Source organism: Malus sylvestris, chromosome 1 (assembly GCF_916048215.2).
Source record: "Malus sylvestris chromosome 1, drMalSylv7.2, whole genome shotgun sequence".
Classification (NCBI taxonomy): Eukaryota; Viridiplantae; Streptophyta; class Magnoliopsida; order Rosales; family Rosaceae; genus Malus; species Malus sylvestris.
In genome coordinates this window covers 21254839-21282774 of record NC_062260.1, presented here as the reverse complement: position 1 = coordinate 21282774, position 27936 = coordinate 21254839, and the positions used below count along the sequence as shown (strand labels likewise).

The 27936-nt window shown below is 39.4% G+C and overlaps 4 protein-coding genes and 1 pseudogene across 4 annotated transcripts; 1 reads left to right on the top strand and 4 right to left on the bottom strand.

The window, feature by feature from the left end:
• Window positions 1-123: 123 nt before the first annotated feature.
• On the bottom strand, window positions 124-1675 carry LOC126633378 (aquaporin TIP1-3). The gene is made up of 3 exons (XM_050303964.1): window positions 1456-1675; window positions 926-1176; window positions 124-727 (listed from the first exon to the last, which is right to left on the bottom strand). Exons 1-3 carry the CDS (start codon window positions 1586-1588, stop codon window positions 353-355), a joined length of 759 nt encoding a protein of 252 aa, XP_050159921.1. The 5' UTR covers window positions 1589-1675; the 3' UTR covers window positions 124-352.
• A 5995-nt stretch (window positions 1676-7670) lies between these two features.
• Window positions 7671-8165, bottom strand: LOC126614508 (uncharacterized). Its single transcript, XM_050282182.1, has one exon. The coding sequence runs from the start codon at window positions 8163-8165 to the stop codon at window positions 7671-7673; it is 495 nt and encodes a 164-aa protein (XP_050138139.1).
• Window positions 8166-13668: 5503 nt separating this feature from the next.
• LOC126614497 (receptor-like protein kinase THESEUS 1) lies at window positions 13669-15544 on the bottom strand (annotated as a pseudogene).
• A 619-nt stretch (window positions 15545-16163) lies between these two features.
• LOC126619671 (photosynthetic NDH subunit of lumenal location 1, chloroplastic-like) lies at window positions 16164-18267 on the top strand. The gene is made up of 8 exons (XM_050288094.1): window positions 16164-16324; window positions 16418-16508; window positions 17188-17271; window positions 17362-17435; window positions 17520-17642; window positions 17736-17807; window positions 17900-17996; window positions 18079-18267. The coding sequence occupies exons 1-8, from the start codon at window positions 16262-16264 to the stop codon at window positions 18180-18182; spliced, it is 708 nt and encodes a 235-aa protein (XP_050144051.1). The 5' UTR covers window positions 16164-16261; the 3' UTR covers window positions 18183-18267.
• A 69-nt stretch (window positions 18268-18336) lies between these two features.
• Window positions 18337-26422, bottom strand: LOC126619662 (ABC transporter B family member 20-like). The gene is made up of 11 exons (XM_050288083.1): window positions 25570-26422; window positions 24346-24400; window positions 24072-24247; window positions 23716-23916; window positions 23227-23486; window positions 22810-23120; window positions 22468-22688; window positions 22018-22358; window positions 21064-21848; window positions 20731-20972; window positions 18337-20010 (listed from the first exon to the last, which is right to left on the bottom strand). The coding sequence occupies exons 1-11, from the start codon at window positions 25966-25968 to the stop codon at window positions 18781-18783; spliced, it is 4221 nt and encodes a 1406-aa protein (XP_050144040.1). The 5' UTR covers window positions 25969-26422; the 3' UTR covers window positions 18337-18780.
• Between the last annotated feature and the right edge of the window lie 1514 nt (window positions 26423-27936).

Genomic DNA, 27936 nt, shown 5'->3' with positions numbered 1-27936 from the left:
TTCTCTGTTTGATAGGATAATTAATAGTATTGTCTAGTAAAAAAAGAAGTGTGTTCAAACAAATATTTGAAATTTGAAGCCCTCTGCATATGAAAGTTTAGCAAATGAACATGAACAAGAAGATCACAAAGCAAACAAGGCAATTCCACTAAAATGAACTGACATCAGAAACCAACAAGCTCTACTCCCTCTTACAAAACAAAATTAAAAATAACAAACCCTACAACAAAAGGTACATGAAATTTAAATTAAACCCTCCCAAATGACATGAAATTCGATTTATGCCCCAAGAGACCTTCAGTTGAACAATTGCATCCCATCAAATCTTAATCAAGCAAGGATGGACTAATTTCTAAAAATCATTGTTGGGAAGGGGTTCATGGGTCCTATTACCAATGAAGATGTTGTCATAGACAAGAGCTGCAATGGCCGCACCAATTAGTGGGCCGGCCCAATAGACCCAGTGGTGGGTCCATGACCAACTGACCACAGCAGGCCCAAATGACACAGCTGGGTTCATAGATGCACCATCAAACGCACCACCAGCCAAGATGTTTGCACCAACAATTAAACCAATTGCAATTGGTGCTACAATCCCTACATTCCCCTTCTTTGGATCCACTGCTGTGGCATACACTGTGTAGACCAAGCCGAAGGTCATCACAATCTCAAACACTAGAGCATTCCATACCGATACGCCAGACGATAGTGAGAATCCAGCCGTTTCCTGCAGGTAGGCAGGTAATTCGTTAACAAAAACATCAAGTTGGGTATGTGTATAATCAAAAGGACTGCGACAGTAGCTCACTAGCAATCATTAATGTACGTAAATTTCGGATTATACCAACAACTAACAGTTATGACTGTTGTTAGCACATCCAGTAAGATCAACTATTAAGTATAAGCCAAGCTCCTTAATACTTACCCATCCCCCGGTGGCAAACTTGAGCAGTAAGCAAGCGACAACTGATCCCAACAACTGTGCAATCCAATACAAAATGCCCCTCAAGAGTGTTATGTTTCCACCAATGAATGCACCAAATGTGACAGCAGGGTTTACATGACCACCAGAAATATTTGCACCCACTGAGACCGCCACAAAAAGTGCAAATGCATGGGCTAATGATGCAGCTACGAGCCCCGACGGTGTGGTTGACGCATTGTCAGTAAGCTTGTCTGCCAAAATTGATTAAGTCCACTCATTAGGTCATTGAATTAGACAACCACACGTGGAATCGTAAATGAACAATGTATATCAAGCCGACAACTCTATCACGTAGTACATGCAAAAAAAAAAAAAAAAAGACGCTAGTAAATTTAGATGGCTATTGAATCTTCAAAACCATGCGTTATTAAGAAATGAACCAGCAATGTATATCAAACGCAGCCGAGCCTGGAACAATTAAACGAGCAATTTCATTGAAAATACAGAAATTGTTGGATTGGGAGTCTTACTGAAAGCCATGCCAGAGCCTTCCCCAGCAAAGACAAAAATAAGCATGGAAAAAAACTCAGCCAACGCAGCCCTAATTGCATCAGGTTGGCTTGCCTCTCCCGGCGTTCCAACTGCAATTCTGTTGATTGGCATTTTCGTAAATTTCTAGCTTTCTTTTCTCTTTTCTTTCTAAATTGCTCGAGAGCTTCGAAATCCTCAGTGTTGTGCTTAATTACTTGCATGGGATTTCCCTATAAATACCTAAACTGACTGCAGTGGAACCGGTATATCCGGTTAGCGGTAATGAGGTTAGTAAATCTGTAGGACCAGCGAGCTACGACCATGGAGCAGGTTTTTTCTCGGTGCCAGATGTCGGTGGCTTTACAGGTCACGAGAGCGACGTGTCGTTCCTGGTACGGCGGCACGTTTGTGGTGGAGATGAAATTTGATCTACGGCTGAATCGGCAAAAAGAGAAACGAGAAGATTTCGGATCGCCGTCCATGGGACGTGGCGGGCCCGGCTTAATGATTGTGTAGTGTATTAGTGGCGAGAGCGGAATGGCCGGCGAGTTTTTGGAGTGGGGACCAACCGACGTTTGAATATTCCAAACGCCGGTCGTTTTCGTAGTGTAGGGGTGCGTCCATGGAGCTAGAATTGTGTCGGCTGCGACGGTCCTACAACGACCATTTCTCCAAACTGGTTTATGTCGTATGCATAAACACGTGCTTCAATTTCCAAATAGTGTGTGTTATACACGCAAATTTTGTATTAATTTGTAGGGCCCGTCGTCTTTGATGATTATCTATTTTTGCAGGGTATCAACAACAACTTAAGCGAATGATCCCTCTCATATGTACTCGAGTTTAAATCTTTATTTTCGTAATTTAAATTAATTCAAAATAGAATATCGTTTATAACAATGTAATTTTTCAGCAATGAACTAAATAAGTTGTAATTGATATGTTGTTATGCTCAATAATGAAATTTAAGGCTCGTTTAGAACTTTTTAAACGGCTGAAAATACTTTTAAAAGCGTAAAAGCACTAATTAAACTTTAACAATCCTATGTCACGTATACCATTGAATTTACAAATTGTATGCTTATCATCATATTGGGAGAAAAATGAAGACAATTATTGTATAGGGACTGCAATGTTCGACAAAGTTGTAGATTTTTATATCCTTCGAGGTCACATCGAACACGAATAAATTAATCTAAATACGAAAAAAGATAAATCTAAGTACATGCACTCCAGAAGATTTTATATTATCATTCGAGTTCATCTCGAAAACGAATAAATTGATGTAAAGAAATTGAATTGATAAGTATGAACTACAACGTTCCAAAATAATTGTTTGTATGCCGACAAATGACTACCTCAATTTTCGGGTTATATTAGGACCGACCAATTCTTGGATGCTAAGTGGGATCAATCATTTTGCATTATTTGTATGATTCAAGTGTTTGTCCCTATTGAAAAAGTTATTCCACTCCCTCTCTCCAACTTGAAATACTTTTAAAATAATTAAAATGTTATAAATATATAAAAGTTAGAGAGATAACTTTTACTAGTGACAGGAGCGAAGCATGTGTACAATATCACATTGAAACTATAGCACATGAGAATGACAAATAAAAGAGGGAGGAATAGATACTGAAGTTATTAATCTTTCATTTCTTCTCAGTATATCTCTCTGTCATTTAATAGTAGTCGGAGCGCTTTATTTATAGATCGGCTCCATACAAACAGGTTCTTACAGCTTAAAATTTACAACTCATAACTTTGAAAATACAATCCTTTTGTTTCCAAAGTTTACATCACATTTGTGGGCATTGAAAAATCTACCAAGGCACTGTGGGCATTCACTAACCCACCAGCATTTTCAACACTCCCCCTTGGATGCCCACATGTTAACATCAGTTGCCTTGTTAAAACCTTGCTTGGAAAAATCCAGCGGGAAAAAACCATAACGAAGGACAAAGAGTACAACTTTACCTGGATTGTTGATATAATATTAAGTATGCTTATGTTGCCTCGTTAAAACCTTGATAAGAAAAACCCAGTGGGAAAATCCCTAGTCGAAGGAAAAAGAGTACAACATGCATGTATCATGGATACTCCCCCTGATATATATCTCCCCCTGATTCCGCATTCTCCAAATTTAACTGTTTGGTAAGTCGACGTAATCCAATACTTTGCACTAACTTTGAAACGTGCATTTCGGTAAGGACTTGGTGAACAAGTTTGCCAGATTTTCATTAGAACGGATTTGTCTGACTTCAATAACTTTAGCCTTCTGAAGCTCATGTGCGCTGAAAAACTTTGGAGACATGTGTTTAGTCTTATCGCTCTTAATGAATCCTTCCTTTATTTGGGCAACACAGGCTGCATTATCTTCATGGATGAAAATTGGTTTGTCTGTCTTCGAAGGTAGACCACATGAATTCCGGATATGATGGATCATTGATCTTAACTAAGAACATTCACGACTTGCTTCATGTAAAACAAGTATTTCTAAGTGATTGGAAGATGTAGCAACTAGTGTTTGCTTTGTTAAGCGCCATGAGATTGCTGTATCTCTATTCTTGAACACATATCCAGTTTGTGAGCGGGCTTTATGCGGATCAAAGAGGAAACCAGCATCTGCATATCCAACAAGGATCTGGTCATTTGTGGATTTCTCTGAGTAGAATAGACCCATGTATGTTGTCCCATGAAGGTATCGCAATACATCTTTGACACCCTTCCAATGATGAATTGTTGGAGCAGAGTTATACTTTGCTAACAAGTTAACTGAAAAAGCTATATATGGTCTAGTACATTGTACTAAATATAATAAAGCACCTATTGCACTCAAATATGGTACTTCTGGACCAATGACCAGTTCATCATCTTCTTTTGGACATAATGAGTCTTTCTTAATGTCCAGATAACGAACGACCATTGGCGTGTTGAGTGGATAAGCCTTATCCATGCCAAATCGCTTCAGGATTTTTTCAATGTAAGCTGATTGGTGGACCAAAATTCCACTAGCACAATGCTCGATCTACAGGCCAAGACAAAATTTCGTTTTTCCAAGATCTTTCATTTCAAATTCGCTTTTCAGATATTCAGCAGTTTTATTGAGCTCTTCAGGGGTTCTAACTAGGTTCACATCATCAACATATACTGCCACTATAGCAAATCCTGTGTTGGATTTCTTAACGAACACACAAGGGCAAATGACATTGTTGGTATACCCTTCTTTGATCAAATACTCACTGAGACGATTATACCATTCGTCCAGATTATTTCAGCCCATACAATGATCGCCTTAATTTGATTGAGAGCATACCTCGTGATTTGTTAGTTGTTTCAGGCGACTTAAGTCCTTCTAAGACTTTCATATATATGTCAGTATCTAATTCTCCATATAGATACGCGGTGATAACATCCGTAAGTCACATGTCAAGTTTTTCTGAAACCACTAAACTTATTAAATAACGGAACGTAATTGCGTCCGTTACAGGAGAGTATGTCTCCTCATAATCAATTCTAGGTCTTTGCGAAAAACCTTGTGCAACGAGTCGTGCTTTATATCTTGCAATCTCGTTTTTCTCATTGCGTTTTCTTATGAATACCCATTTGTAACCCACGAGATTTACATCAGGCGGAGTTTGAACTACTGGTCCAAAAACACTTCGCCTTTCCAAGGAATTTAATTTTCCCTGGATTGCATCTTTCCACTTAGGCCAATCTTGTCTTTGTTTACATTCATCAACAGAGTGGAGCTCAATATCATCACTTAATATGATTTCAGTGGCTACTGCGAATGCGAACATATCGTCGATGATTATTTCATTATGATCCCACAATTCATTAGTACATGCATAATTTATGGAGATTTATTTGCTCTCATGTATTACTATCTCTTCAGAGGCATGTGTCTCATTAAAGACATTTTCTTTTTCTGGAAGTCCAGAATCATGAATTGTAGATTTGTCATTCATTCTCTCATGATTTCATTTGGATTCAGCTGTGCCATTGTCTTTCTCTTTCGAGGGGCTGAATCTTTTGAACCTAGGGATCTACCATGCTTCAGGCGTGCACTAGATGAATCATTCGTTACCACTTTATTTTGTCCAATAGGGACATCAATCCTTGCAGGTGCATTTGCAGCTGGTATATGTGATTTTGTCACTTTCATAACATCATTAAATGCATCTGGCATTTGATTGGCAATGCTTTGAAGATGAACAATCTTTTTCACTTCATTTTCACATTGAGTGCTACATGTATCAAAATGAGACAATGTGGGAACAACCCATGTCAGCTCTTTCCGTTCTTCTTGAACGATCTTTTCTCCCCCCTAATAACGGGAAGACTGTCTCATCAAAGTGACAATCAGCAAAACGAGTTGTAAACATATCACATGTCAGGGGTTCCAAATATCTAATGATAGATGGTGAATCAAAACCCACATAAATTCCCAGTCTACGCTGAGGTCCCATTTTAGTGCGTTGCGGGGGTGCAATAGGCACATAAACAGCACAACCAAAAACTCGTAAATGTGAAATGTTTGGCTGATGCCCAAACATGAGTTGTACTGAGGAGTATTGGTGGTTGGCTATAGGTCTCAATCGACCCATTGATGTAGCATGTAAGATGGCATGTCCTCGTGCAGAAACTGGCAATTTTGTTTTCATAAGCAGAGTGCGAGCTATTAACTGAAGCCGCTTGATCAATGCTTCTGCTAGACCATTTTGAGTATGGACATGAGGAACAGGGTGTTCAACATCAATGCCCAATGTCATGCAGTAATCATCAAAGGTTTGAGACGTAAATTCACCAGCGTTATCAAGTCGGATTAACTTAATGGGGTAATCTGGGAATTGTGATCGTAACTTAATTATCTGAGCAAGAAGTCTCGCAAAAGCTACATTTCGAGTAGACAAGAGACAAACATGTGACCATCTGGTAGATGCATCAACCAAAATCATAAAATATCGAAATGGTCCACAAGATGGTTGAATAGGTCCACAAATATCCCCTTGAATTCTTTGCAAAAATGATGGGGATTCAGAATCAACATTTAGTTGTGATGGTCTGATTACCAACTTCCCTTTAGAACAAGCTTTAAAAGGGTTATCATTTGTGATAGCAATATGTCTGCTCAATAATGGATGTCCATTAGAGTTGGTAATGATCCTACGCACCATGGTGGATCCTGAATGACCTAGACGGTCATGCTAAAACATGTAAACTTTTGAATCAATGAACTTCTGGTTCATGACAGTATGTGATTTAACTGTCTTTATGTATGTATAATACAATCCACTCGACAAACCACGCAACTTCTCCAATATACGCTTCTGAGTATCATTGGAGGTAATGCATAGATACTTTACATTTTCTGCACTTTTTGTTTCAATGTGGTATCCATTTAAACGTATGTCTTTGAAACTCAACAACTTTCGAGTAGATCGAGTAGCATACAACGCATCTTGTATAGACAATATTATTCCATTTGGTAACATAATCTGGGTTTTCCCTGAACCTTCAATTACATCTAATTTGCCTGATATTGTTGTTACCCTTACTCTTGTAAGCATCAAGCTTAAGAAATACTTTCGATCACGAAGTATTGTATGTGTGGTTGCGCTGTCTGCAAGACAAATATCTTTGCCATTTCTCATGTTATGAGAATAACCATAGTTTTTTATCCATGCTTTCTGAGTAAAAGGGGATCACGGTTAAAAACAACTTATAACATGCAATTTGAATGCCACTTTTATTGAATATTAAACTACAAGTTCAGAATAATAAAAGTACATCAAACATAAATGATTCAGTCGGATCGGTATACTTCATTCCTCATTTCCACAATAAAGTCTGAAACATCTAGGTGAGTTGTGTTCAACTGCCCTGATAAGTCGTACATTGGATCAGGTATATCCATTGGTTTAGTCTGGTCGAGAAAATTAGTCTCAACACCTTTCTCCTTGAGGAAGGCTTGATATAGATCTACCAGATGTTTTGGGGCACGACAAGTACGCGCCCAATGCCCATGACCACCACACATATGGCAAGCTCTTTTAGAATTTCAGGGAGCGTTGTTCATGTGAGCTTTGCCTTTATAGCGATTCACATTTTTGAAGCTCGGGCTTAAATTTTGCCTTGGAACTTGGTTGTGAGACTGACCACCATGGTTCTTACCTTTCCTGTTCCACCGACCTCGGTTGTGGCCACATCCTCATTTATGATTATCGCCACCAGATGATGTGGCATTCACTTCGAGGGAAGCAGCATTCACTTCTGGGAATGATGCAGATCCAATAGATTGGGACTGATGATTTTTCATCAGGAGCTTATTGTTTTGTTTAGCTACCAAAAGCACAGATATCAGCTGGTTGTATTCAATGAAGCCTCGCGATCTATACTGCTGCTGCAGGATCACGTTAGAGGCATGAAATGTGCTGAAAGTCTTTTCTAGCATATCTTCCTCAGTGATGGTATCCCCACAGAGCTTCATCTGAGAGGTAATTCTAAACAACGAAGAATTGTACTCAGCCACTAACTTGAAATCCTGGATCCTTAGGTGAGTCCACTCATAGCGAGCCATTGGAAGAATCACCTTTGTCTGGTGATTGTATCTGTTTCTCAATTTCTTCCAGAAAGCTAACAGATCTTTAACCGTTAAGTACTCGTTCTTTAGTCCATTATCAAGATGGCGACAAATAAAGATCATGACCTTCGCCTGATCTTGAGAGGATGAGCTATTTTCTTCCTTAATGGTATCTCCAAGATTCCCTGCTTCCAGATGGATCTTGGTATCCAGTACCTAGGTAAGGTAATTCTTCCCTGTAATGTCCAGGGCAGCAAAATCAAGCTTTGTCAAGTTCGCCATTTTATTTTTTGAAAGAAAAATGAGATGTGTAAGAACTTGTAATAATATGTATTTTGGAGGTATGTAGTGTTAGAACTTCTGGTTCTTACAAGTTTTTCATTTTGATCTTCAAGCCAAAATGATAAGTACTCGAAACTTCAGGCTCGAGATTTTCAAGATGAATGATGAGGGATATTGTACTGCACCATTCTCATTGAAATAATATAACATAGGATGGGCGATTATTCTGCACCACTCCAGTAGCAGGAAAATTTAAATACGCATAGCAAGGTGAGCGATTATACCACTCCAACTAAAATTTGCAGTCAAATTAGATCTGCAGTCCAAGATAGGCGATGATACCGCACCATCTTGGATTGCAGTAAGATTAAATTTGCAGTTCAAGATGGGCGATTGTACCGCACCATCTTGGATTGCAATAAAATCAACATAAATAAATATTGGGTTAGTAATCAAGATCTACATCAAACAAGAAATCAAAGATGTATGTAACTTTTAGGTTGAGAACTAAAAGCAGGCATGGAGCAAACAATTCGTTGCGAGGGTATATTGCGCAGTTAAGGTAGAGAAAGAATATGAATAGTAAAATCCTTGGAGGAAACTTTTTTTTTTCTTTCTTTCGTTCGGCGAAGAGAAATGAGAAATGGTTAGGTTTTAGAGACTCATACTGATAACGTGTTATAAATATGTAAAAGTTAGAGAGATAACCTTTACTAGTGACAGAAGCAAAATAGGTGTAAAATATCACACTGAAACTATAGTACAAGAGGATGACAAATAAAAGAGGGAGGAATAGATACTGAAGTTATTAATCTTTCCTTTCTTCTCAGTATATCTTTTTGTCATTTAATAGCAGTCAGAGCGCTCTATTTATAGAGCGGCTCCATACAAACAGGTTCTTACAGCTTGAAATTTACAACTCATAACTTTGAAAATACAATCCTTTTATTTCCAAAGTCTACATCACATTTGTGGGCATTGAAAAATCTACCAAGGCATTGTGGGCATTCACTAACCCACTAGCATTTTCAACATAAAAATGTCTTTTAAAACTTAAAAATATATTTTTTTTAAAATGCTTTTAATTATTTAAAAGCACTTTTAAACGAGCTTAAAGACTTTGCATTTCCATAAAGTACTTGTTGAATTTTTTTTTTTTTCTAAACTTGTTAGAATTTTCTAGTATGTATAGTGTACGTCTCTAAATTTTTTTAAAGTTGCAACCTCTTTATACCAAGATGAACTAGTATTTCAACTCGATCACTACATCTTCTAAAGATCTCACCAGCATTGATTTCTAACATGTTTTGTCATTTGAGATGAAAGATAATAATACTGAAAGCTCACGTATTATAAAATACGTGATTACATGGGTTATATTTTCACATAATATAAGTAAATGAATAAGTATTATAAAGTACGTGATCACATGCTATGGAAGGACACTTGTGATTCCAAGGATCTTATGGTTGCTCGCTCGATTGCTTGGTGGCAGGAATACTTGCGCATGCAAGCTGTCCAAGTCAATACCACTCTATGAATCCTGGTCCTTGCAAATGGTCTTTACCACCATCTGGTTGTCTGAAATTAAATTGGAGCCTGGAACCGGGACTCTCTAGTGGGAGGTGCTGGCATCATGGCTAGGGATGAGTTCGGAAATTTGTTGAGGCTCGCTGCTGGAATTGGCAGGACGTCTCTTCTCCACTGATAGCGGAAGCTTTGGTAGCTCGTGAGTGCGTGGTTTGGGCGGCGTCAAGGGGCTTTCTATGGAAGGTGACCCTCTTCAGATTGGCTGCTCTTAATGATTCGTCAACTAATGTATCTCCATTCAGGCATATTATTGAAGATTGAAAGAGTTTGCTTGCCGCAATCACTGAAGATCTTTCTGCTCGCTGTCAAGCCAACACTGTTGCTCATAGGATAGCTAGGTTCAGTCTAAATATTGTTGGCAGTCATTTCGAATGGCTTGTCCATGCTCCTAGTTTCATTATTGACCTCCTTATGGAGGATGTTATGTAATCCACTTGTAATGTTCTTGTTCGATTTCTTTGGCCTTAAAATCAATCTACTACTATCGTTTCTCTCAAAAAAATATATATATACAAAAAGAGTAAGTGAACGAGTATGTCATGTGACAACGTTAAATATTACATGCACGAATTGGAACTCATTAGTATGATCGCCTGCATGAAGTTAGAATTGGAAGTGTGCAATTTCCCAAGAAAAAGGACCGTTTGATCTTCAAATTTCCTTTGCACTTTGATCCCACAATACAAGTTATGAAATTAAGAATAAAGAAGAAACAATATATTGGTATAGTAAGTTAAAGTATGTGTGATGAATCAGCTCCGCTCTCCCTCTTGGATCCAATAACTCTGAAAAGACTGCACTTGAAGTTGCATCAGATTCTTCATCACTAATGCCCTCACCACCACAACCATTGCCATTTCGAATTTCCGGAAGCCATTCTGGCATATCCGGAATGTAATTCCCACTGTTTTCGGACGAAAAGCTCTGTGTAGAAGCCTCTTGCAGTTGAAGAGAGTACTCCAAATTCCACAAAACATCCCCCATTGTTGGCCTCTCAACTCCATATTCAGCCAAACACTTCTCAGCTGTTCTCCGAATTTTCGCAAGGATTCAAGATTCACATGTCCTTGAAGACGGGGGTCTATAATTTTCTCTAAGTTACTTTCTTTTGCCAACTCATTGCCCATTCTGCTATGTTAACTTGCTCTCGAGGGAGGGCAGGGTTTATAGGTGGCCTAGCACATAAGACCATTAGTAAAACTACTCCGAGAGAGTTCGCATCTAACTTCTCCGTTAGCTGCTGCCGGCGATAGTAATCCAGATCAAGATATCCAAAGCTCCCCTTCACTGCAGTGTTCACATGTATTTGATCCAAAGCAGGGCCTCAATTTGACAATCCAAAATCAGCCACTTTCGCTGTGAGGCATTCATCAAGAAGCATGTTTGTTGTTTTCATGTCGTGATGAATTATGCTATCTGCTACTCCTTTGTGACGGTAATGCCAGCCGCTTTGCAGCTCCAATGCAGATTTCAAGCCCTTGTTTCCAAGTAAGCGGAGGAAGATTCGAACCATACAAGTGCCTTCACAGACGACCTTTGACCATGTACTCATAACAAGGATCATTTCGTTCAGTTCTTCGCAGTTGCCTATGAGAGAAGCCAAATGTCTGTGCCTGAGCTTTGACAGCATGTTGATTTCTGTCCTGAATTCGGTAGGGCCTTGTTGGGAACGCGGGTTTCCGCACTATACTGCAACCACAAATCCATTTTCTAGCACTCCCTAGTAAACCATGCCAAATCCCCCTACTCCCAAGACCAAGCTCTTGTCAAAATTCTTGGTTGCTTCACGAATCTCCGCAAAAGCTAAAATGCGGCGCAAACAAGAGTGTGCTGTGGAATAATCATAACTGCCAACGGAAACTTTTGAATCGAAATTCCCCACTGGCTAGGAAATGACAGCCAGGCCGAGCACTGAGGCCTTAGCTTCCTCTGATGGATTCGCCGCCTGTACAAAAAGAAAGCAACTGAGATGAGTACCAAAACTACAAATCCTGCTGAAGAAGCACAAATTGACAGCAGCATCCACTTTTTCTGCCTGCCCTGGGATTTCAAATCTGCATTGTTATTCGCTGGAAGGTCCCATCAAGGCTGTCTCTACGAGTGCTCATTTTCATAATCTCCAATCCATTCAAATTTGCATTGGAAGGGAGATCCCTCAGCATAGGAGGACCTACTTGAACAAAAATCCGATTTTCATCTACGGATACATTCGTCACGAAATCTACGAATAAGCTGCTGATAATTTCTTTGTCCTGCTTGAGATATCAAAAGAGTCTAAAGCAGATTGTTGGTTGATATACACATTGAATATCAAAAGAGGATACTGAAAATATTCTAGCTTTCTTTCTTTTCTTGTTGTTCTTTTTTTTGTTTAACACTCGTAATGCTCTATTTATAAAGCAAGTACCTTGGAAACAAACAAATTACACTATTAATCATGTGAAAAGTTTACTGTATACATGTGGGCATACATACTCACTATTTACAACACTTTTAATTATTTTAAAAGCACTGTTAAATGAGCTTAAAGACTTTGCATTTCCATAAAGTACTTGTTGAATTTTCTTTCTTTTTTTCTTTTTTTTTTCCTAAACTTGTTAGACTTTTCTAGTATGTATAGTGTCTCTAAAAAATTTTAAAGTTGCAACCTCTTTATACCAAGATGAACTAGTATTTCAGCTCGATCACTACATCTTCTAAAGATCTCACCAGCATTGATTTTCTAACATGTTTTGTCATTTGAGATGAAAGATAATAATACTGAAAGCTCACGTATTATAAAATACATGATCACATGGGTTATATTTTCACATAATATAAGTAAATGAATAAGTATTATAAAGTATGTGATCACATGCTATGGAAGGACACTTGTGATTCCAAGGATCTTATGGTTGCTCGCTCGATTGCTTGGTGGCAGGAATACTTGCGCGTGCAAGCTTGTCCAAGTCAATCCCACTCTATGGATCCTGATCCTTTCAAATGGTCTTTACCACCGTCTGGTTGTCTGAAATTAAATTGGAGCCTGGAACCGGGACTCTCTAGTGGGAGGTGCTGGCATCATGGCTAGGGATGAATTCGGAAATTTGTTGAGGCTCGCTGCTGGAATTGGCAGGACGTCTCTTCTCCACTAACGGCAGAAGCTTTGGCAGCTCGTGAGTGCGTGGTTTGGGCGGCGTCAATGGGCTTTCTATGGAAGGTGACTCTCTTCAGATTGTGGCTGCTCTTAATGATTCGTCAACTAATGTATCTCCATTAGGGCATATTATTGAAGATTCAAAGAGTTTGCTTGCCGCAATCACTGAAGATCTTTCTGCTCGCTGTCAAGCCAAAAAGAGTAAGGATAGCTAGGTTCAGTCTAAATATTGGCAGTCATTTCGAATGGCTTGTCCATGCTCCTAGTTTCATTATTGACCTCCTTATGGAGGATGTTATGTAATCCACTTGTACTGTTCTTCTTGGATTTCTTTGGCCTTAAAATCAATCTACTACAATCGTTTCTCTCAAAAAAATACAAAAAGAGTAAGTGAACAAGTATGTCATGTGACAACGTCAAATATTACATGCACGAATTGAAACTCATCAGTATGATCGCCTGCATGAAGTTTGAATTGGAAGTGTGAAATTTCCCAAGAAAAAGGACCGTTTGATCTTCAAATTTCCTTGGCACTTTGATCCCCCAATACAAGTTATGAAATTAAGAATAAAGAAGAAACAATATATTGGTATAGTAAGTTAAAGTATGTGTGATGAATCAGCTCCTCTCTCCCTCTTGGATCCAATAACTCTGAAAAGACTGCACTTGAAGTTGCATCAGATTCTTCATCACTAATGCCCTCACCACCACAACCATTGCCATTTCGAATTTCCGGAAGCCATTTTGGCATATCCGGAATGTAATTCGCACTGTTTTTGGACGAAAAGCTCTGTGTAGAAGCCTCTTGCAGTTGAAGAGAGTACTCCATATTCCACAAAACATCCCCCATTGTTGGCCTCTCAACTCCATATTCAGCCAAACACTTCTCAGCTGTTCTCCGAATTTTCGCAAGGATTCAAGATTCACATGTCCTTGAAGACGGGGGTCTATAATTTTCTCTAATCTTCCTTTCTTTTGCCAACTCATTGCCCATTCTGCTATGTTAACTTGCTCTCGAGGGAGGGCAGGGTATATAGGTGGCCTAGCACATAAGACCTCTAGTAAAACTACTCCAAAAAAGTACACATCTAACTTCTCCATTAGCTGCTGCCGGCGATAGTAATCCAGATCAAGATATCCAAAGCTCCCCTTCACTGCAGTGCTCACATGTGTTTGATCCAAAGCAGGGCCTAAATTTGACAATCCAAAATCAGCCACTTTCGCTGTGAGGCATTCATCAAGAAGCATGTTTGTTGTTTTCATGTCGTGATGAATTATGCTATCTGCTACTCCATTGTGAAGTTAATGCCAGCCCCTTTGCAGCTCCAATGCAGATTTCAAGCCTTTGTTTCCAAGTAATCTGAGGAAGATTCGAACCATACAAGTGCCTTCACAGACGACCTTTGACCATGTACTCATAAACAAGGATCATTTTGTTCAGTTCTTCGCAGTTGCGTATGAGAGAAGCCAAATGTCTGTGCCTGAGCTTTGACAGCATGTCGATTTCTGTCCTGAATTCGGTAGGGCCTTGCTGGGCACGCGGGTTTCCACACTATACTCTGCAACCACATTTCCATTTTCTAGCACTCCCGTGTAAACCATGCCAAATCCCCCTACTCCCAAGACCAAGCTCTTGTCAAAATTCTTGATTGCTTCACGAATCTCCGCAAAAGCTAAAATGCGGCGCAAACAAGAGTGTGCTGTGGAATAATCATAACTGCCAATGGAAACTTTTGAATCGAAATTCCCCACTGGCTAGGGAATGACAGCCAGGCCGAGCACTGAGGAAGCACAAATCCTGCTGAAGAAGCACAAAAAGAAAGCAACTGAGATGAGTACCAAAACTACAAATCCTGCTGAAGAAGCACAAATTGACAGCAGCATCCACTTTTTCTGCCTGCCCTGGGATTTCAAATCTGCGTTGTTATTCGCTGGAAGGTCCCATCAAGGCTGTCTCTACGAGTGCTCATTTTCATAATCTCCAATCCATTCAAATTTGCATTGAAAGGGAGATCCCTCAGCATAGGAGGACCTACTTGAACAAAAATCCGATTTTCATCCACGGATACATTAGTCACGAAATCTACGAATAAGCTGCTGATAATTTCTTTGTCCTGCTTGAGATATCAAAAGAGTCTAAAGCAGATTGTTGGTTGATATACACATTGAAGATCAAACGTCACAATGTTGCCAAAGTGCAATCTGATCAGATAACTGATGTCCTTTTCAACGTCGAATGCCCATGATATGTTGATTTTCTGATTGCTGACCTTTGCATCTGCCATTCCTTGAGCTGTGGCATAAACCCAAATGGGTGCAATGTCGATCGAAACTCCATCAGGGTACCTGATGGATCCGGGATCAGCACTGAAGCTTCGTGCCGCTGCAGGTTGAGAAGAAAAGCATGATCTGGCTCCCACGTCCTCCCATGTTTATACGATATATACGCTGTCTCAAAAGCTATGTTTGGATGTTCCCCGAAAGGAACAGGCATTACTTTGGTGCTAGGAAATTCCCCACTAGGCACAGAAACAACCTCTATTCCATTGATGAATGCAGCTGAATTATTCCAAGGTGACAATCTCAGCACCAACAATTTTTCGGAACTTCCGTTATTGAGTACAAAATACAAACAAGTAGAGTTTCGTCTTGGTTACATTTAAGAATAATGCTTGATTACTGAAATAAGAGTAGTAAGTCCTACTGAAATGAATAAGTCTTCAATCATAAATGAACATGTGGCCAATAATTAAAGAATTAGAAACGTGAACCAACTTCATTCCAATGGACATGTGTCCATTTTCAATTTGTTTTTCTACAGTACTTACTGCTCTTCTTTTAACAGCCAAGTATTACCGTATTTAATATCAAGAATTGAGATTAAAACATTAAAAATACATATATTAATTCATTATTCTTGATGTTATATAATATGAATGATCAAAATAACTAAGATTAAGCATGTCATCAGCTGTCATATTTGCTTTCCGATATGGTATGAGTTTTGGAATTGAGTGTGGTGCTGGCTAAATTAAATTCTAGAAAATCTCTTCTTCCTTTTTCATTCACGTGCCTCTCACGTGTAATAGCTCTCTGGCCCACTCAACCCCAATCAAGAAGCCGAACTCCATGCTTTGAGTCTCCACCATCCACTCTTTACTTGTAATATCAGTACCTAAAGCCACTTCTGAGTTCTGATAAATATTCAAGCATGGCAATTTCATCATCCATCTCATTGAGCTGCTGGGTTTCTACTGCCATACCCGACAACAAGGTAGAAACCTCGACGGTACGAAGGATATTTTATTGAATCGAAAACAAAAAAAAATCCGTTACTAACTCATACATGTATTTGATTCTGCTCTAGTTTTACTGCAATGAGTTGCCACGAGCTACCTCGGCTCATTTTTCATGCAAATCAATCACTTGCTCAGGAGAGTCAGCCTCCATTGAAGAAAGTAAGATTACCCATCTCAGTTTTTTCTTCAAACTCTCAATACTCAATTATTAATACAATAACAATAAAACCTTATCCACTAAGTGTGGTCGGTTGTATAAATTTTAGAATATCAATGCGCTCGGTCAGTACTCAGTTATTAATGCATGTATAAATTTCTGTTAACGTTTGCATAATTTGATAGGCGCACACATTGATTTCTTTCACTACAAAAATGCTTTCTTTGGATGATTTTCAGCCTCTATACTTTGGTTCAAATTTATGAGTATTTTTGCTCTGCATTTTCCTAAATTTTTCTCCTACATTGAGCTTTTTCAAATTTGACTTTTTCTTTCCTTTCTCTATATTGAATTAGACATGGCAAAATCATGCACAAGCCAATAACACAACATGAACACGCACGAAAGTTTTTGGGATAAGGCTTAACTGATTATGTTGATAACTGGTGGACTGGAATCCTAATGACCCATTAGAAAACAAGTGTTTGTGTTAATCCGTGAATGTTTTCGGGTTAATAACTATTATATTTTCTTCTATCACAATTAATGATTGGTTAGGCATGATTTTTATATATTTTTATTATATTTGAGGGTTACGAACCTTGAACCTAGCCTACTCTTACTCAAGTTCACCGCTGGGCTAAACCTGAACAAAATCTCATGCTATCATGAAAAATTTAGGCCATTGCAAGAGAAGGCCTCTACTTTTAGGATTTGGGGCACTAACCACAAGTCTACTTCATGCAAATTCCCTCTTTGCTCAAGGTATCATATAAACTTGTATGAACTCATATTCCTTGAATTATGAATTGTTTTTTTCTTTCTTTCCCCAAACTAATTTTCTTCAACCTGAAGAAATACCGGAAAAGTTTCGAGCTTTCGTCGACAAAGTAGATGGGTATTCATACTACTACCCCAACGATTGGAGGGTAAGAACCCTAAATTTTCTCATACAGAAAAGAAAAGAAAATGTTTTTCAGTTGAAATGATTTCTGTATTCCTCCATATCTCAGGACTTTGAGTTTAGAGCACATGACTCTGCATTCAAGGACAGATATATGCAGCTGCATAATGTTAGAGTGAGATTTATACCCACAAATAAAACTGACATCCATGATTTGGGTCCAATGGAACAGGTAAAGCGAGAAAATCCGTCATATCACCAGTCTTGCAAAACCCTGTATCTATGTCTTTATCGCGGGTCTCTCACAATTTTTCGTTCTGAGCAGGTTGTTACCGATCTGGTGAGGCATAAACTTGCTGCACCAAACCAGTATGCAACTATATTTGGCGTCGAGGAGGTTTTAATCTGTACATATATGCTCTTTATATACAAGAACTCTTGCATTATCCAACTCTTAACACTTGATGATTGGGTATCTATTGAATGCAGAAAAACATAGATGGGAAAAATTATTACACCATTGAGTATGGACTTGAATCTCCAAACTTTGCTACCACTTCATTCGCAACCATAGCCATTGGAAACGGTAAGCATCCACCGTCTCAACAATGTTGTTAGACAGTCAATCTAGACCGCATTCCCATCCCGATGTCTTATCTTATTCACAGGGAGATACTACACCCTGATTGTCGGAGCAAACGAAAGACGGTGGAAAAGATACCGCAACCAGCTTAAAGTGGTAGCAGACTCTTTCAGAATGCTTGACATCTGAAATCCAATGTCATGGAGCAATGCAATCTCCAATGACAGTGTAAGAAGTATATATTGCTAAAAAATTTCTGTCTATTTGCAATCAACGAGTATCGACGAACACCTAAAGTGAGGGAGTGCGGAAGAAGAAAACGAGCGTCTGGAGCAGGGAAAAATGAATAGCAACAAATTATCTATATATTCACAAAAGTTACAACAAAAAGTGAGTGTCAAGTAAATTAACTAAAATCTAAGGGAACCCCCCCCCCCCCCCCCCAACCAAACACCTTCAGTAGAGACCTTGATTTGATACCAATCAATATACCATTGGAGACTTAGGCCAGGATGTACAGCAAATCCTCAAATAACCAACCAAACACCAACGAAAAATCCTATTCCTAGAAGCCTAGATTTGAACAATATGACGACGAATCCGCCTCTGCATTCCGTGCCTCATTCCGCTATAAACACTCCGATTCTCATTCTCAGACCCCGTCCACTTTGGAATATTCTACGATGACGCCATTATTGGTTGCATATATCTCCAGCAATCCAGAACGAGAGAATGAGAACTGTACAGGTGAACCAAACGTGAATTCTCAACAATCGATGGCCTCAACCTAAACGAGGCGACGCTGACGCAAACCCTTGCCAAAGTGTGGTTGCATCAAACGGACATAGAGACCATTCTTTGACATTAAATTATCATGGGACCCTTCTTCCACAATTCTCCCTCCGTTGAGAACTACAATGTTATCGACATGCCTCATCATTGCAGCTCTATGGGCTATCAAAATGGTTGTTTTGTTCCCCATGATTAATGTATCAAGAGCCTCCTGCACCACTCGACTAGATTCAGATTCAATGGACGAGCTTGCTTCATCCAATAGTAAGATGGGGGCGTTCTTTAGCACGACGCGTGCTATTGCAATTCTCTGTTTCTGTCCCGGGGTCAAGTCAACACCTCTCATCCCCACATGCGTATCATAACCATGAGGCAAGCTGCTGATGAAATGGTGAGCATTTGCTATTCTGGCTGCCTCTTTCATCTCAGCCTCACTAGCATTGTGCCTTGCATATATAATATTTTCCCGAATGGTTGTCGAGAATATAATGGGTTCCTGCTGAACAAGACCTAGGTGGTTCCTCAACCATCTCAAATTATAAACTTTCAGATCTCGACCATCCAGTAAGACTTGACCAGCAACTGGATCATAAAATCTCTCAATCAAAGAAATTATAGTGCTCTTTCCTGACCCTGAAACTCCCACCACAGCTACAGTTTGCCCCCCATTTACTTTGAGACTGAAATTGCTCAGTACCAACAGTTCTGGGCGGGTTGGATAACAGAAGTCAACATTTTTCAACTCAATGCTTCCATAAACATTAGGTGGTTTCATCGCTGAGTTTTCATCTGGCTCAATCTTCGGCACTCGATCTATGATTTCAAAAACTGAAATGAGAGATTTTCGGCGCTTCAGGATGTAAGGAGCCAGCCCAAAAGGCTCTACAAGTGCAAATGTAGCAAAAGAGAAAACCATATACTCCTTGAGAGCAGTAGGTAGATCCATATGCTTATTTTTCACAGTGCGTGCAGTGTGCCAGAGGAGAAGGGCATTGCAGGCAAAAAGAAGGAACTGCGAAAAGCCAAATGCAAAGCCAATGGCCATTCCATGAAAGAAACTCTGCTTGAATATTTTCTTTAGCTGCAACCTGTAGAGCTCCATTACCTTATTACCAGCACAGAATGCTACAACAGTGTAAATGTTTCTAACTGCATCCTCAAGAACCAAAGATGCCTTCCTGTGCATCTCCTGAATTCCCCTTGAAAAACCAGCAAGCCATAATTTCTGCAATATTCAAATTGAATGATATAAGATTTTTGTGGGTAAGAAACCCAACTGTGGTTCTTCATTAAATAAAAAATAAAAAAACGAAGATGAGTACCATAGATCAAAGATGGTAGATAATTTGGACAAATGATAGAATATACAGGAGCCAAAATAGCAGGACATAAGCTCGAGGACCCAATCATACAAACACCATCAAACAAGCACGAACCATATCTATATATACCTAGATTTGTACCTATACTTCAGCATACAAGGTCATTTGTTAAAAGAGAAGCCAACATATCACCACTTAGTATTAGTTTTTAGGAGATGCCCTGAAGATGATTAAAATTTAGTTTCAAATCCACCATATGTAGATGGTACAATATCCGTAATCAAACCTTATTACAGGATTTCACCTTGAATCGGTTCCCTTGCCTGAGGCAGTAACGGTAGCACTGAAAACTCATAACTGGAATTTGCAAAATAAAAGTTTGAATTGATTTCCCTATATCAATTTGTGCACACGAACACATGGGTACTGCCAGTTTTGACTTTCACGTTTGGAGAACCAAAGGGCAAACTTGTTCTACCAGAGAACGAAACTCTATTATTATAAGAAACAGAAAACTATATTTCTAACTCTGAATGTCATCCCCAAATTAATCAGAAAATTGGATCACAACTATGGTTCTAGTAGAAACATTTCTGCATTATAGAGCAAGACATGATGAAAACCTGTGCAATGGCAGAAATAGTGAGAACGGGTAGGGTTGCCAAAGCCACAAGTGCTAATCGCCATTGTAGCAGCACCCCGATAAGAAGAGCAACAACAACAGCAGCACTATCCTGTATAAATATTGACAGCCGATTGCTGAAAGCAGCTCGTACAAATGTGGCATCATTGGCCAAGCGCATGGATAAGGTATCAGCACTGTTTTCCTCTTCATCAAACCATCCTGCTTCATTTCGTAGCATTGCTGTCACAAGATTGCAAAATGTAAGACAACATGCCGGCACAGTACAATTCAATATCAAGAAAACTAGAATAATATTAAAAGAGTCAAGCACCTGAAAACATCATTCTACGAACTCGTTCAGTCATTTTCTCACCCATTATACCAAAGTAGAAATGCTGCAAGAAATTGGCAACGACTGTCACTATACCCATACAAGCAATGAGCAAGCACCATTTGTCTACTTCCGGTTTCAAGTGACGACCTTCATCAACTCTGTAGTATGCTGTTACTATCAGTGCGATTACATAAGCAAGAAGAGGATTGAAAGAACCAAAGATAGCAGCACCAATGCTTCCTAACACAGCATACAGCCATTCAGCAAAACTAAGTTGTGCAAGCCTCCAAAATGATGGTGCCTTCTTATAATTTCTACATTTTGCTTCATTCACTTTCATGGGAAAGTCATCTGAATGACTATGGGGGCGGCTAAAGGTTTGTGAATGGGACCGCTCATTTTTCGGATCAGATGTCAGAAGGGGTGAAACGGGGGATTCAGGGTCCGAACCATTTGACGTTTGGTGATTAGCAGAATGGACATCAATCTTGGGTAACTCTGGTAGTCTCATTTCAAAACTATCCTGCCTTTTTATTGATGGTTCCTTATCTTCTGAATCCAAGGCCTGACCATTTTCCAACACTTTCTCTGCTGGTGGGCTCTTAGCTTTTGGTGACTCCTGTGAGTTAAAAGTGTTATCACCCATCCGGAACATGCCAGTAGTTCTCTGAAGGGAGGGTGATTTCATCATTTTCGGAGATGATGGTTCTTGGAAGCTATTACTTGCCGAAGAATCCTTTTCAATTTGGAAAGTTGCAGTTTCCTTGTAGCTCACTGGCATCCTGCATGAACAGAACCATAAAGATGAAACTTGTCCAGGAGAAAAATGAAATTCTATTTCAAAATAGAGACTATTCTGTAGCTGCATACACCCCTGTACGGATACTGCCATGATAACCATGGACAATCCTAAACTAAGTTAAAGAAAGAACAGCTGCTCTTGTACCATACCTCCTAGGAAGTTTTGCAGCTTCTTCATTTTTGAGAAGCTCCGCATAGAGGCCATCCAGGTTTAATAACTCATCATGGGTACCCATTTCAACTAGTTGGCCTTCCTCCATCACAGCTATGTAATCAGCATTCCTTATAAGACTAAGCCGCCGAGCTATAATTATAGTTGAACGCCCCAACATAAGGACATCTAGAGCTTCTTGAACGGCTTTTTCAGCTTCAAAATCAAGTCCACCAGTGACCTCATCAAGCAAAAGAATTGAGGGGTTCAGAAGTACTGCTCTGGCAATTGAAAGTTTTATTTTTTGCTCTTCCGTCAATGCTAAGCCTGCTCTTCCCACCTGCGATACATAGAAGGAAAAGAAGGATCTTCAAAAACCGAACAGCAGAAAAATCTATTAACATAATAAATAGATATTTCCATGTCTAATTTTTCCTTCCATGATTCACCTGTGTATCGTATCCTCCCTCAAGTGAGGTAATAAATGTATGCGCATGCGCTATTTTAGCAGCTTCTTCAATTTGGTCCATTGTAGCATCCCGCCCATAAGCAATATTGTCTCTTATACTTAAACTCAGCAAAGCAGGCTCCTGTGTGACTAGCCCTATCTGACTTCTTAGCCACTCCAGTCTCAGGTTTTTGATATTTTCTCCATCCAAAAGAACTTCTCCTGCACCACAAAATGGAAGAACCGTTAGAATCTGCAAGCAGAAATTCTGGCTACAGGTTTCAGTAAAACCTTAAATGAGAAAGCTAACACAAAGCATGAAAGCGAAATCTGACTCTCATACCTAAAGTTGGATCATAAAACCGCTCCATGAGGGGGATAATACTGCTCTTTCCTGAACCATTTCTGCCAACGAGTGCTACAGCTTTCTTAGCAGGTACAGTGAGGTAAAAACCACTCAATATGGGGATCTCAGGACGAGATAGATAACTGAAATATACATTTCGAAACTCAATATTTCCTTGTACAGTCGCTAGGGCACTTCCCTCGTGATTAACAGTAGAGGATGATCGACTTATCATCTCAAAAAGTCTATAAGCAGCAATTCGACCTTGGTCAAATGAGTAGAAGTTTGTTGCCGCTTGATTCAGCCCACTGTAAAGGTTTGAATTAATACACAAGTAAAAGGAATAAATGGCATGCACGATCTCCATAAAAAAAAAAATTATTAGAAAAAAGACAAGAAAAAGAAGATGCTTACAGGCCACTTAATATTACAGCAAAAAGGGCTGTTATAATTTCACCACCATGAGCTTCATGACTAGTAACCAGGAACCTTCCAACCCACAGTTGCAGGGCACAAGAACAAATGGCAAGGCCATAAGTGAATCCAAGTCCAAGTCCTTGCACAAGACTTATCAATATGCCATATCTTAGAGTTGCTTGCAGTGATGTAGCATACGAATACTTGGCCAATGTTTCATTTGTAAATGCATATAACGTCCTAATGTAAGAGACTGCCTGCATAAGTTGAGAAGTAAGGACATTTAAACAAACAATGGCATAAACCACTTCACAAAAATGACAACTGCCACAAATCAAGACTCAGCAGTACCAAGAAGATAAAGAAACAGCTTCTGTCAATATTTGTCATAAATATATGATATTATGAAATAGAACGGAAAAAATTATCTTTAATCCCATGGGGTGTAAGGTAAGATTTTATCTTTAGCATAAAAAGATAACAAACCTGTTCAGCAATGCTAGCTGCTTCAGCATATGCATCTTGAATATTCTCAGCAAGCCTATGAAGAAATATATTTGATATTCCTCCAGCAGCCACAATAAAAGGACCGGTGGCTAATGTTATAGCCGCAATCTGCCAACAGTTGATGAATCCAATAATGAGACCACTGAAAAATGTAGCCATGTTATGAATATAATTTCCAACCTGCATTGTCAGAGAAAAATGGAAAGATTAGACAAGACACATGCACCAAGGGATCAAATTAGGAAGGCTACTTTTACTCGTCAAAGGAAAAGAAGTTGTGTGTGTGTGTTTGAAGGGTGGGTGCAAATGAGGAAATATATTAGCTTTAGACATACTTTTTCACTAAGAGCAGACTGAATGAGCAACACATCACTCAATACTTGGCTCACAATGTCCCCGTTGTTCCCATAGGTATCAAAAAAACTCATATCCTGGTTAAGTAATACTTGAACATAGTTTGACCTGATGACAGCAGTCTGGCGTTCTCCCGTCAGAATCCAGCATGAGACCTCTATTACACATAAAACAAGTTAGTACAAATGTATGCAAAGGATCGTCTACTGGAAGCACAGAAATATGAGAAAGACTAGTTCTGCTAATGAACTTTACCAATCCAACCAGCAGCAAAAACACCAGCGGCAATATAAACGATGGACAAAGAAAGCTGCAGGCAGACAAATAAATCAGATATGGAATAAATTCTCATACGTTCAACTTCTATTTCAGTTATAGATACTCATTAAAAAGACAGTATAATGCGAAAACAAAAATGTGTCAGAAAGACAAAAAAAATGCCTTTGGTTCTATAGACACAAGGAGAAAAAACAGAAAAACAAAAGCCTCAACCAATTCTTTATGCAAAAGAAATAATTTTATTTCAAATATATAATTTTCGCAAGGGGCTCTCAATTAACATTCACCTCTGCACCTGAGGTCCAAATTTCAACTGCCCCCTTCCCACATCTCTCATATAAAATATACATCTAAAAAATGCAAAAACATCAGAAACAAACAAGTACATACTTTTTCTCAGCATCAATCTATTCTTAATAATGCAGTTTATTAACTCTCTAGCGTATCAATGTCTGTCAATGGTAAAACAAGTAATGGATAAACCTATGCCCCTCAGATGTGATCTCACATCCTTTGAGATGACTTCAGCTGAACTACTAAATAATCATGTTTCTTATCAAATTAACAGGATTGAAATCTAAGCAGAACTTTCATTATCTACAATCATGATTTATACACAAACTTGTTTCAATTACTTAGGAGCTAGTTAAAGAAGAATTTAATCGATAGATTGTAGACTGTAAGTTTCACAAGGAAAAATAAGCAGAAAACGGAAATTCTCGGTCACAACATTTTGGTAAGCCGGTGATTGTAGTAAGGGAAACTTGTTAAAGCACAATCAATTAAACTCCCTACCAAGTAGCGATTCACTATGTCATTGTGATCCCTAATGCTCAAACTAAAAAGAACAATAAAACCGATTACTAAAGAATTCAAATTTTCTCCACGTATGGCAACCCGAACACCATCCAGCCACTATAAAAACTGAAACAATTAGTTTCATTTACTAATCCTACACTTGAAGTTGAAGCAGGCCATGTCCAGCTTAAGCTAACCAAAAAACAAAACTTTACCTACAAAATTGAATTGAATGCTATTTGAACCCGAAAAAATAAATTTGTATACTCTATCTCACTTAAACCATCAATTTCAGCTTACTCTATCAGAAATATAACCCAATAACCCAAGTTAAATTCTTTTACTTCATCAACTAAACCAAAAACAAAAAATATGGGGTTTTGAGAAATCGAGATAACTCACATCCATAAACTTCTGGAACTGCTCGTCGTTCATTGGCGGCGGCTCGCCCTTGTGGTCACGCTCGACCCAGAGTATATGAATAATCTTAGCGAAGTAGTGCAAGTACACCACCAGAGCCGTCCCGTGAGCCGCCGCGGCAAGCGACCCAACAGTCATCAGAACCCAATCGAGCCGGTCAGCGCAGGTGAACAGCTTCGAGAAGGGCACGGCAGCTGGCGGCGGCTCCATCTCCTCCTGCTCCTCCATCTCCTCCTCCTGCTCCATCGGCTGAGCCGACGCGTCGTTACTCTGCTCCATATACGGCGAAGGCGACTCTGGCGGCTCCGACACCTCTGAGACCGGCGTCAAGGGCTGTATGTGCGGCGGGGACCACCCGAACAGTCCCCGATTTATCATCATCTTGGCGGAGCCGGCGAAATTACGGCTCCCTCGCTCCTCCTACCCTCTCTCCTCCCTCCCCAAAACCCTAAACCTAATTTCACCTATTATTTCTCTCGCTCTAAATTTAGCACAGATCCACTAAATTTAGAGGAAAAATCTCGACGCTTTTGGCTTCTCTGCGATTCTCGATTGCTTTCGCGATTCTGCTTCTGCTTTTCGGAAAAGCAGAAAGGGAAAGAGATGGAGGAAGAAGACGAAGGAGGAAGGGGACGATTCTTCAAGGATCGTCGATGGGTTGGCGACTCGGTCAAACAAGGCGGAGAAAGACAAACAAGGAAGAAGGTATTGACTCCCAAACCCGCCAAAAAACCCCCCAAAATTAAATTAAAATTCAAAAATAAAAGGGATAATGCGGCAAATGGAAAGCATAAATCTTTCGATTTTGTATTTCTGTAATTTGGAGAGGGCAACGGTCAAACGCCGGCGATGATGGTATGCGCACCTGGATTGGGCTCTTTTGGGGGTAGTTTGGTAATTTCGAGGCGGAATGATGGTGTTGGTAAATGTGTGAACAGCTGTGTGTGGGTGGTGGAAGTTACGCTGGAGTCCTTGGGGTTGGGACGCGGGAGGGTGACACGTGTCCCTTCGGTTATGTGTTTTGTTTTTCGTTATTATTTAATTGAAATTGAAATATGTTAAAACTTTTTCGGGTTTTTTTTCTTGGAGTTTATTGATGTTCGATTGGTGTTCATCGTTACATGGCGTTTTCGTTTAATAATGTATACTGTAATCATTCTCCACATGTTATGAGAATATAACATTACAATAATAGTGAATTCGTTAAAATTTATTGAGCTTGTGAGGAGTGGGACTGAAATGAAGAGAAAAAAAAAAAAACATGATTGAGAAAAATTGGAAAGGGATGAGCTTGCTTTTTTTGTGACAGTACATTTCATCTGTTTTTTCTCAATTGTTTTTCATGTGCTTTATTGGGTGGTACCATTTGTTAATTAATTGTTGCAATGATGCCAAGCTGTTATTCTCCTTTTTTTTCATTTGATTTTTTCATGTGCTCTCTCTCCCTTCCTCCTTCCTCTTCTCGATCATCCTCACACCCCATTGCCTCATCTCGCCCCTCCCTCAATTCATGGTTCTTCTCCTCCCGTCACCCTTTATGCTCTTGATTGTTATTTTTTGAAATCAACAGTTATCGGCAAAGGTATATAATTTGAGTATTAAAGTGACTTTCACTAACATAACAATTGTAAAAAAATTCTGTCGCCGGCCCTATTTGACTTTGAGGTCGGCGACAATCTTCTTGAAAATCATTCTTGGTCTCTTCTCTCTCCCTTTCCGTTTACTTTGTTTGATGTAGAATTGTGGTCGTAAAACGTTGCAGTTGTTGTGATTGTAGTCTTTTGGTCCACGCACACAGTAAACGCAAGGTTTGGATCTAGTTATCATCCTCGATATAGGGTTAAAGCTGGAAGCCATGGAAGATGTCTGATTGCGTCGAGATTGGGTATAGCTAGAAAGAAACTATGGGTTTAGGCAGTGCGGTGATATGGCTCTCGGATGTTCGAAGGATGCGGAGCGGTAACATGATTTTATTCTTTTATTTTGGTTTTTGTCTAATAATTTCCATGAATTGTCTTGAAGTTTGGTTTTGATCTATCTCTTTGAGAGTTGCTAGTTTGATTGTTCTCTATAGGAGAGTTGCTTGATTTTATTTATTGCTTTGGTGTGCCACCTCTATTGGATCCATGTGTGGAAGGTGGAGCTTTTTGATTTGCTAGATCTCCTTCACTACGCGTTCTGCAATCGTGGCGGTGATTATGTGATGCGATGAACCCATGGGCATCGTACTCCTTATCTCAATATATGGTTTGAGATTTTGTTCTCACATGATCTACGTGTAACATGAGGTTTAACTGTTTTATTGATCTGTGTGATCTTTCGATCCCTGACGAGCTCAGACGAGTACTT

Coding starts and splice junctions, on each gene's coding strand:
- LOC126619671 (XM_050288094.1), top strand. CDS start 16,262: ATGGCAATTTCATCATCCATCTCATTGAGCTGCTGGGTTTCTACTGCC. Junction 17,272..17,361: donor AAATTCCCTCTTTGCTCAAG/GTATCATATAAA, acceptor TTCAACCTGAAG/AAATACCGGAAAAGTTTCGA. Junction 17,643..17,735: donor ATTTGGGTCCAATGGAACAG/GTAAAGCGAGAA, acceptor CGTTCTGAGCAG/GTTGTTACCGATCTGGTGAG.
- LOC126619662 (XM_050288083.1), bottom strand. CDS start 25,968: ATGATGATAAATCGGGGACTGTTCGGGTGGTCCCCGCCGCACATACAG. Junction 24,401..25,569: donor AGTTCCAGAAGTTTATGGAT/GTGAGTTATCTC, acceptor GTCTGCCTGCAG/CTTTCTTTGTCCATCGTTTA. Junction 21,849..22,017: donor GCTGCAAAACTTCCTAGGAG/GTATGGTACAAG, acceptor CTGTTCATGCAG/GATGCCAGTGAGCTACAAGG.
- LOC126633378 (XM_050303964.1), bottom strand. CDS start 1,588: ATGCCAATCAACAGAATTGCAGTTGGAACGCCGGGAGAGGCAAGCCAA. Junction 1,177..1,455: donor AGGCTCTGGCATGGCTTTCA/GTAAGACTCCCA, acceptor CAATTTTGGCAG/ACAAGCTTACTGACAATGCG. Junction 728..925: donor AGTTTGCCACCGGGGGATGG/GTAAGTATTAAG, acceptor GCCTACCTGCAG/GAAACGGCTGGATTCTCACT.
- LOC126614508 (XM_050282182.1), bottom strand. CDS start 8,165: ATGATCTTTATTTGTCGCCATCTTGATAATGGACTAAAGAACGAGTAC.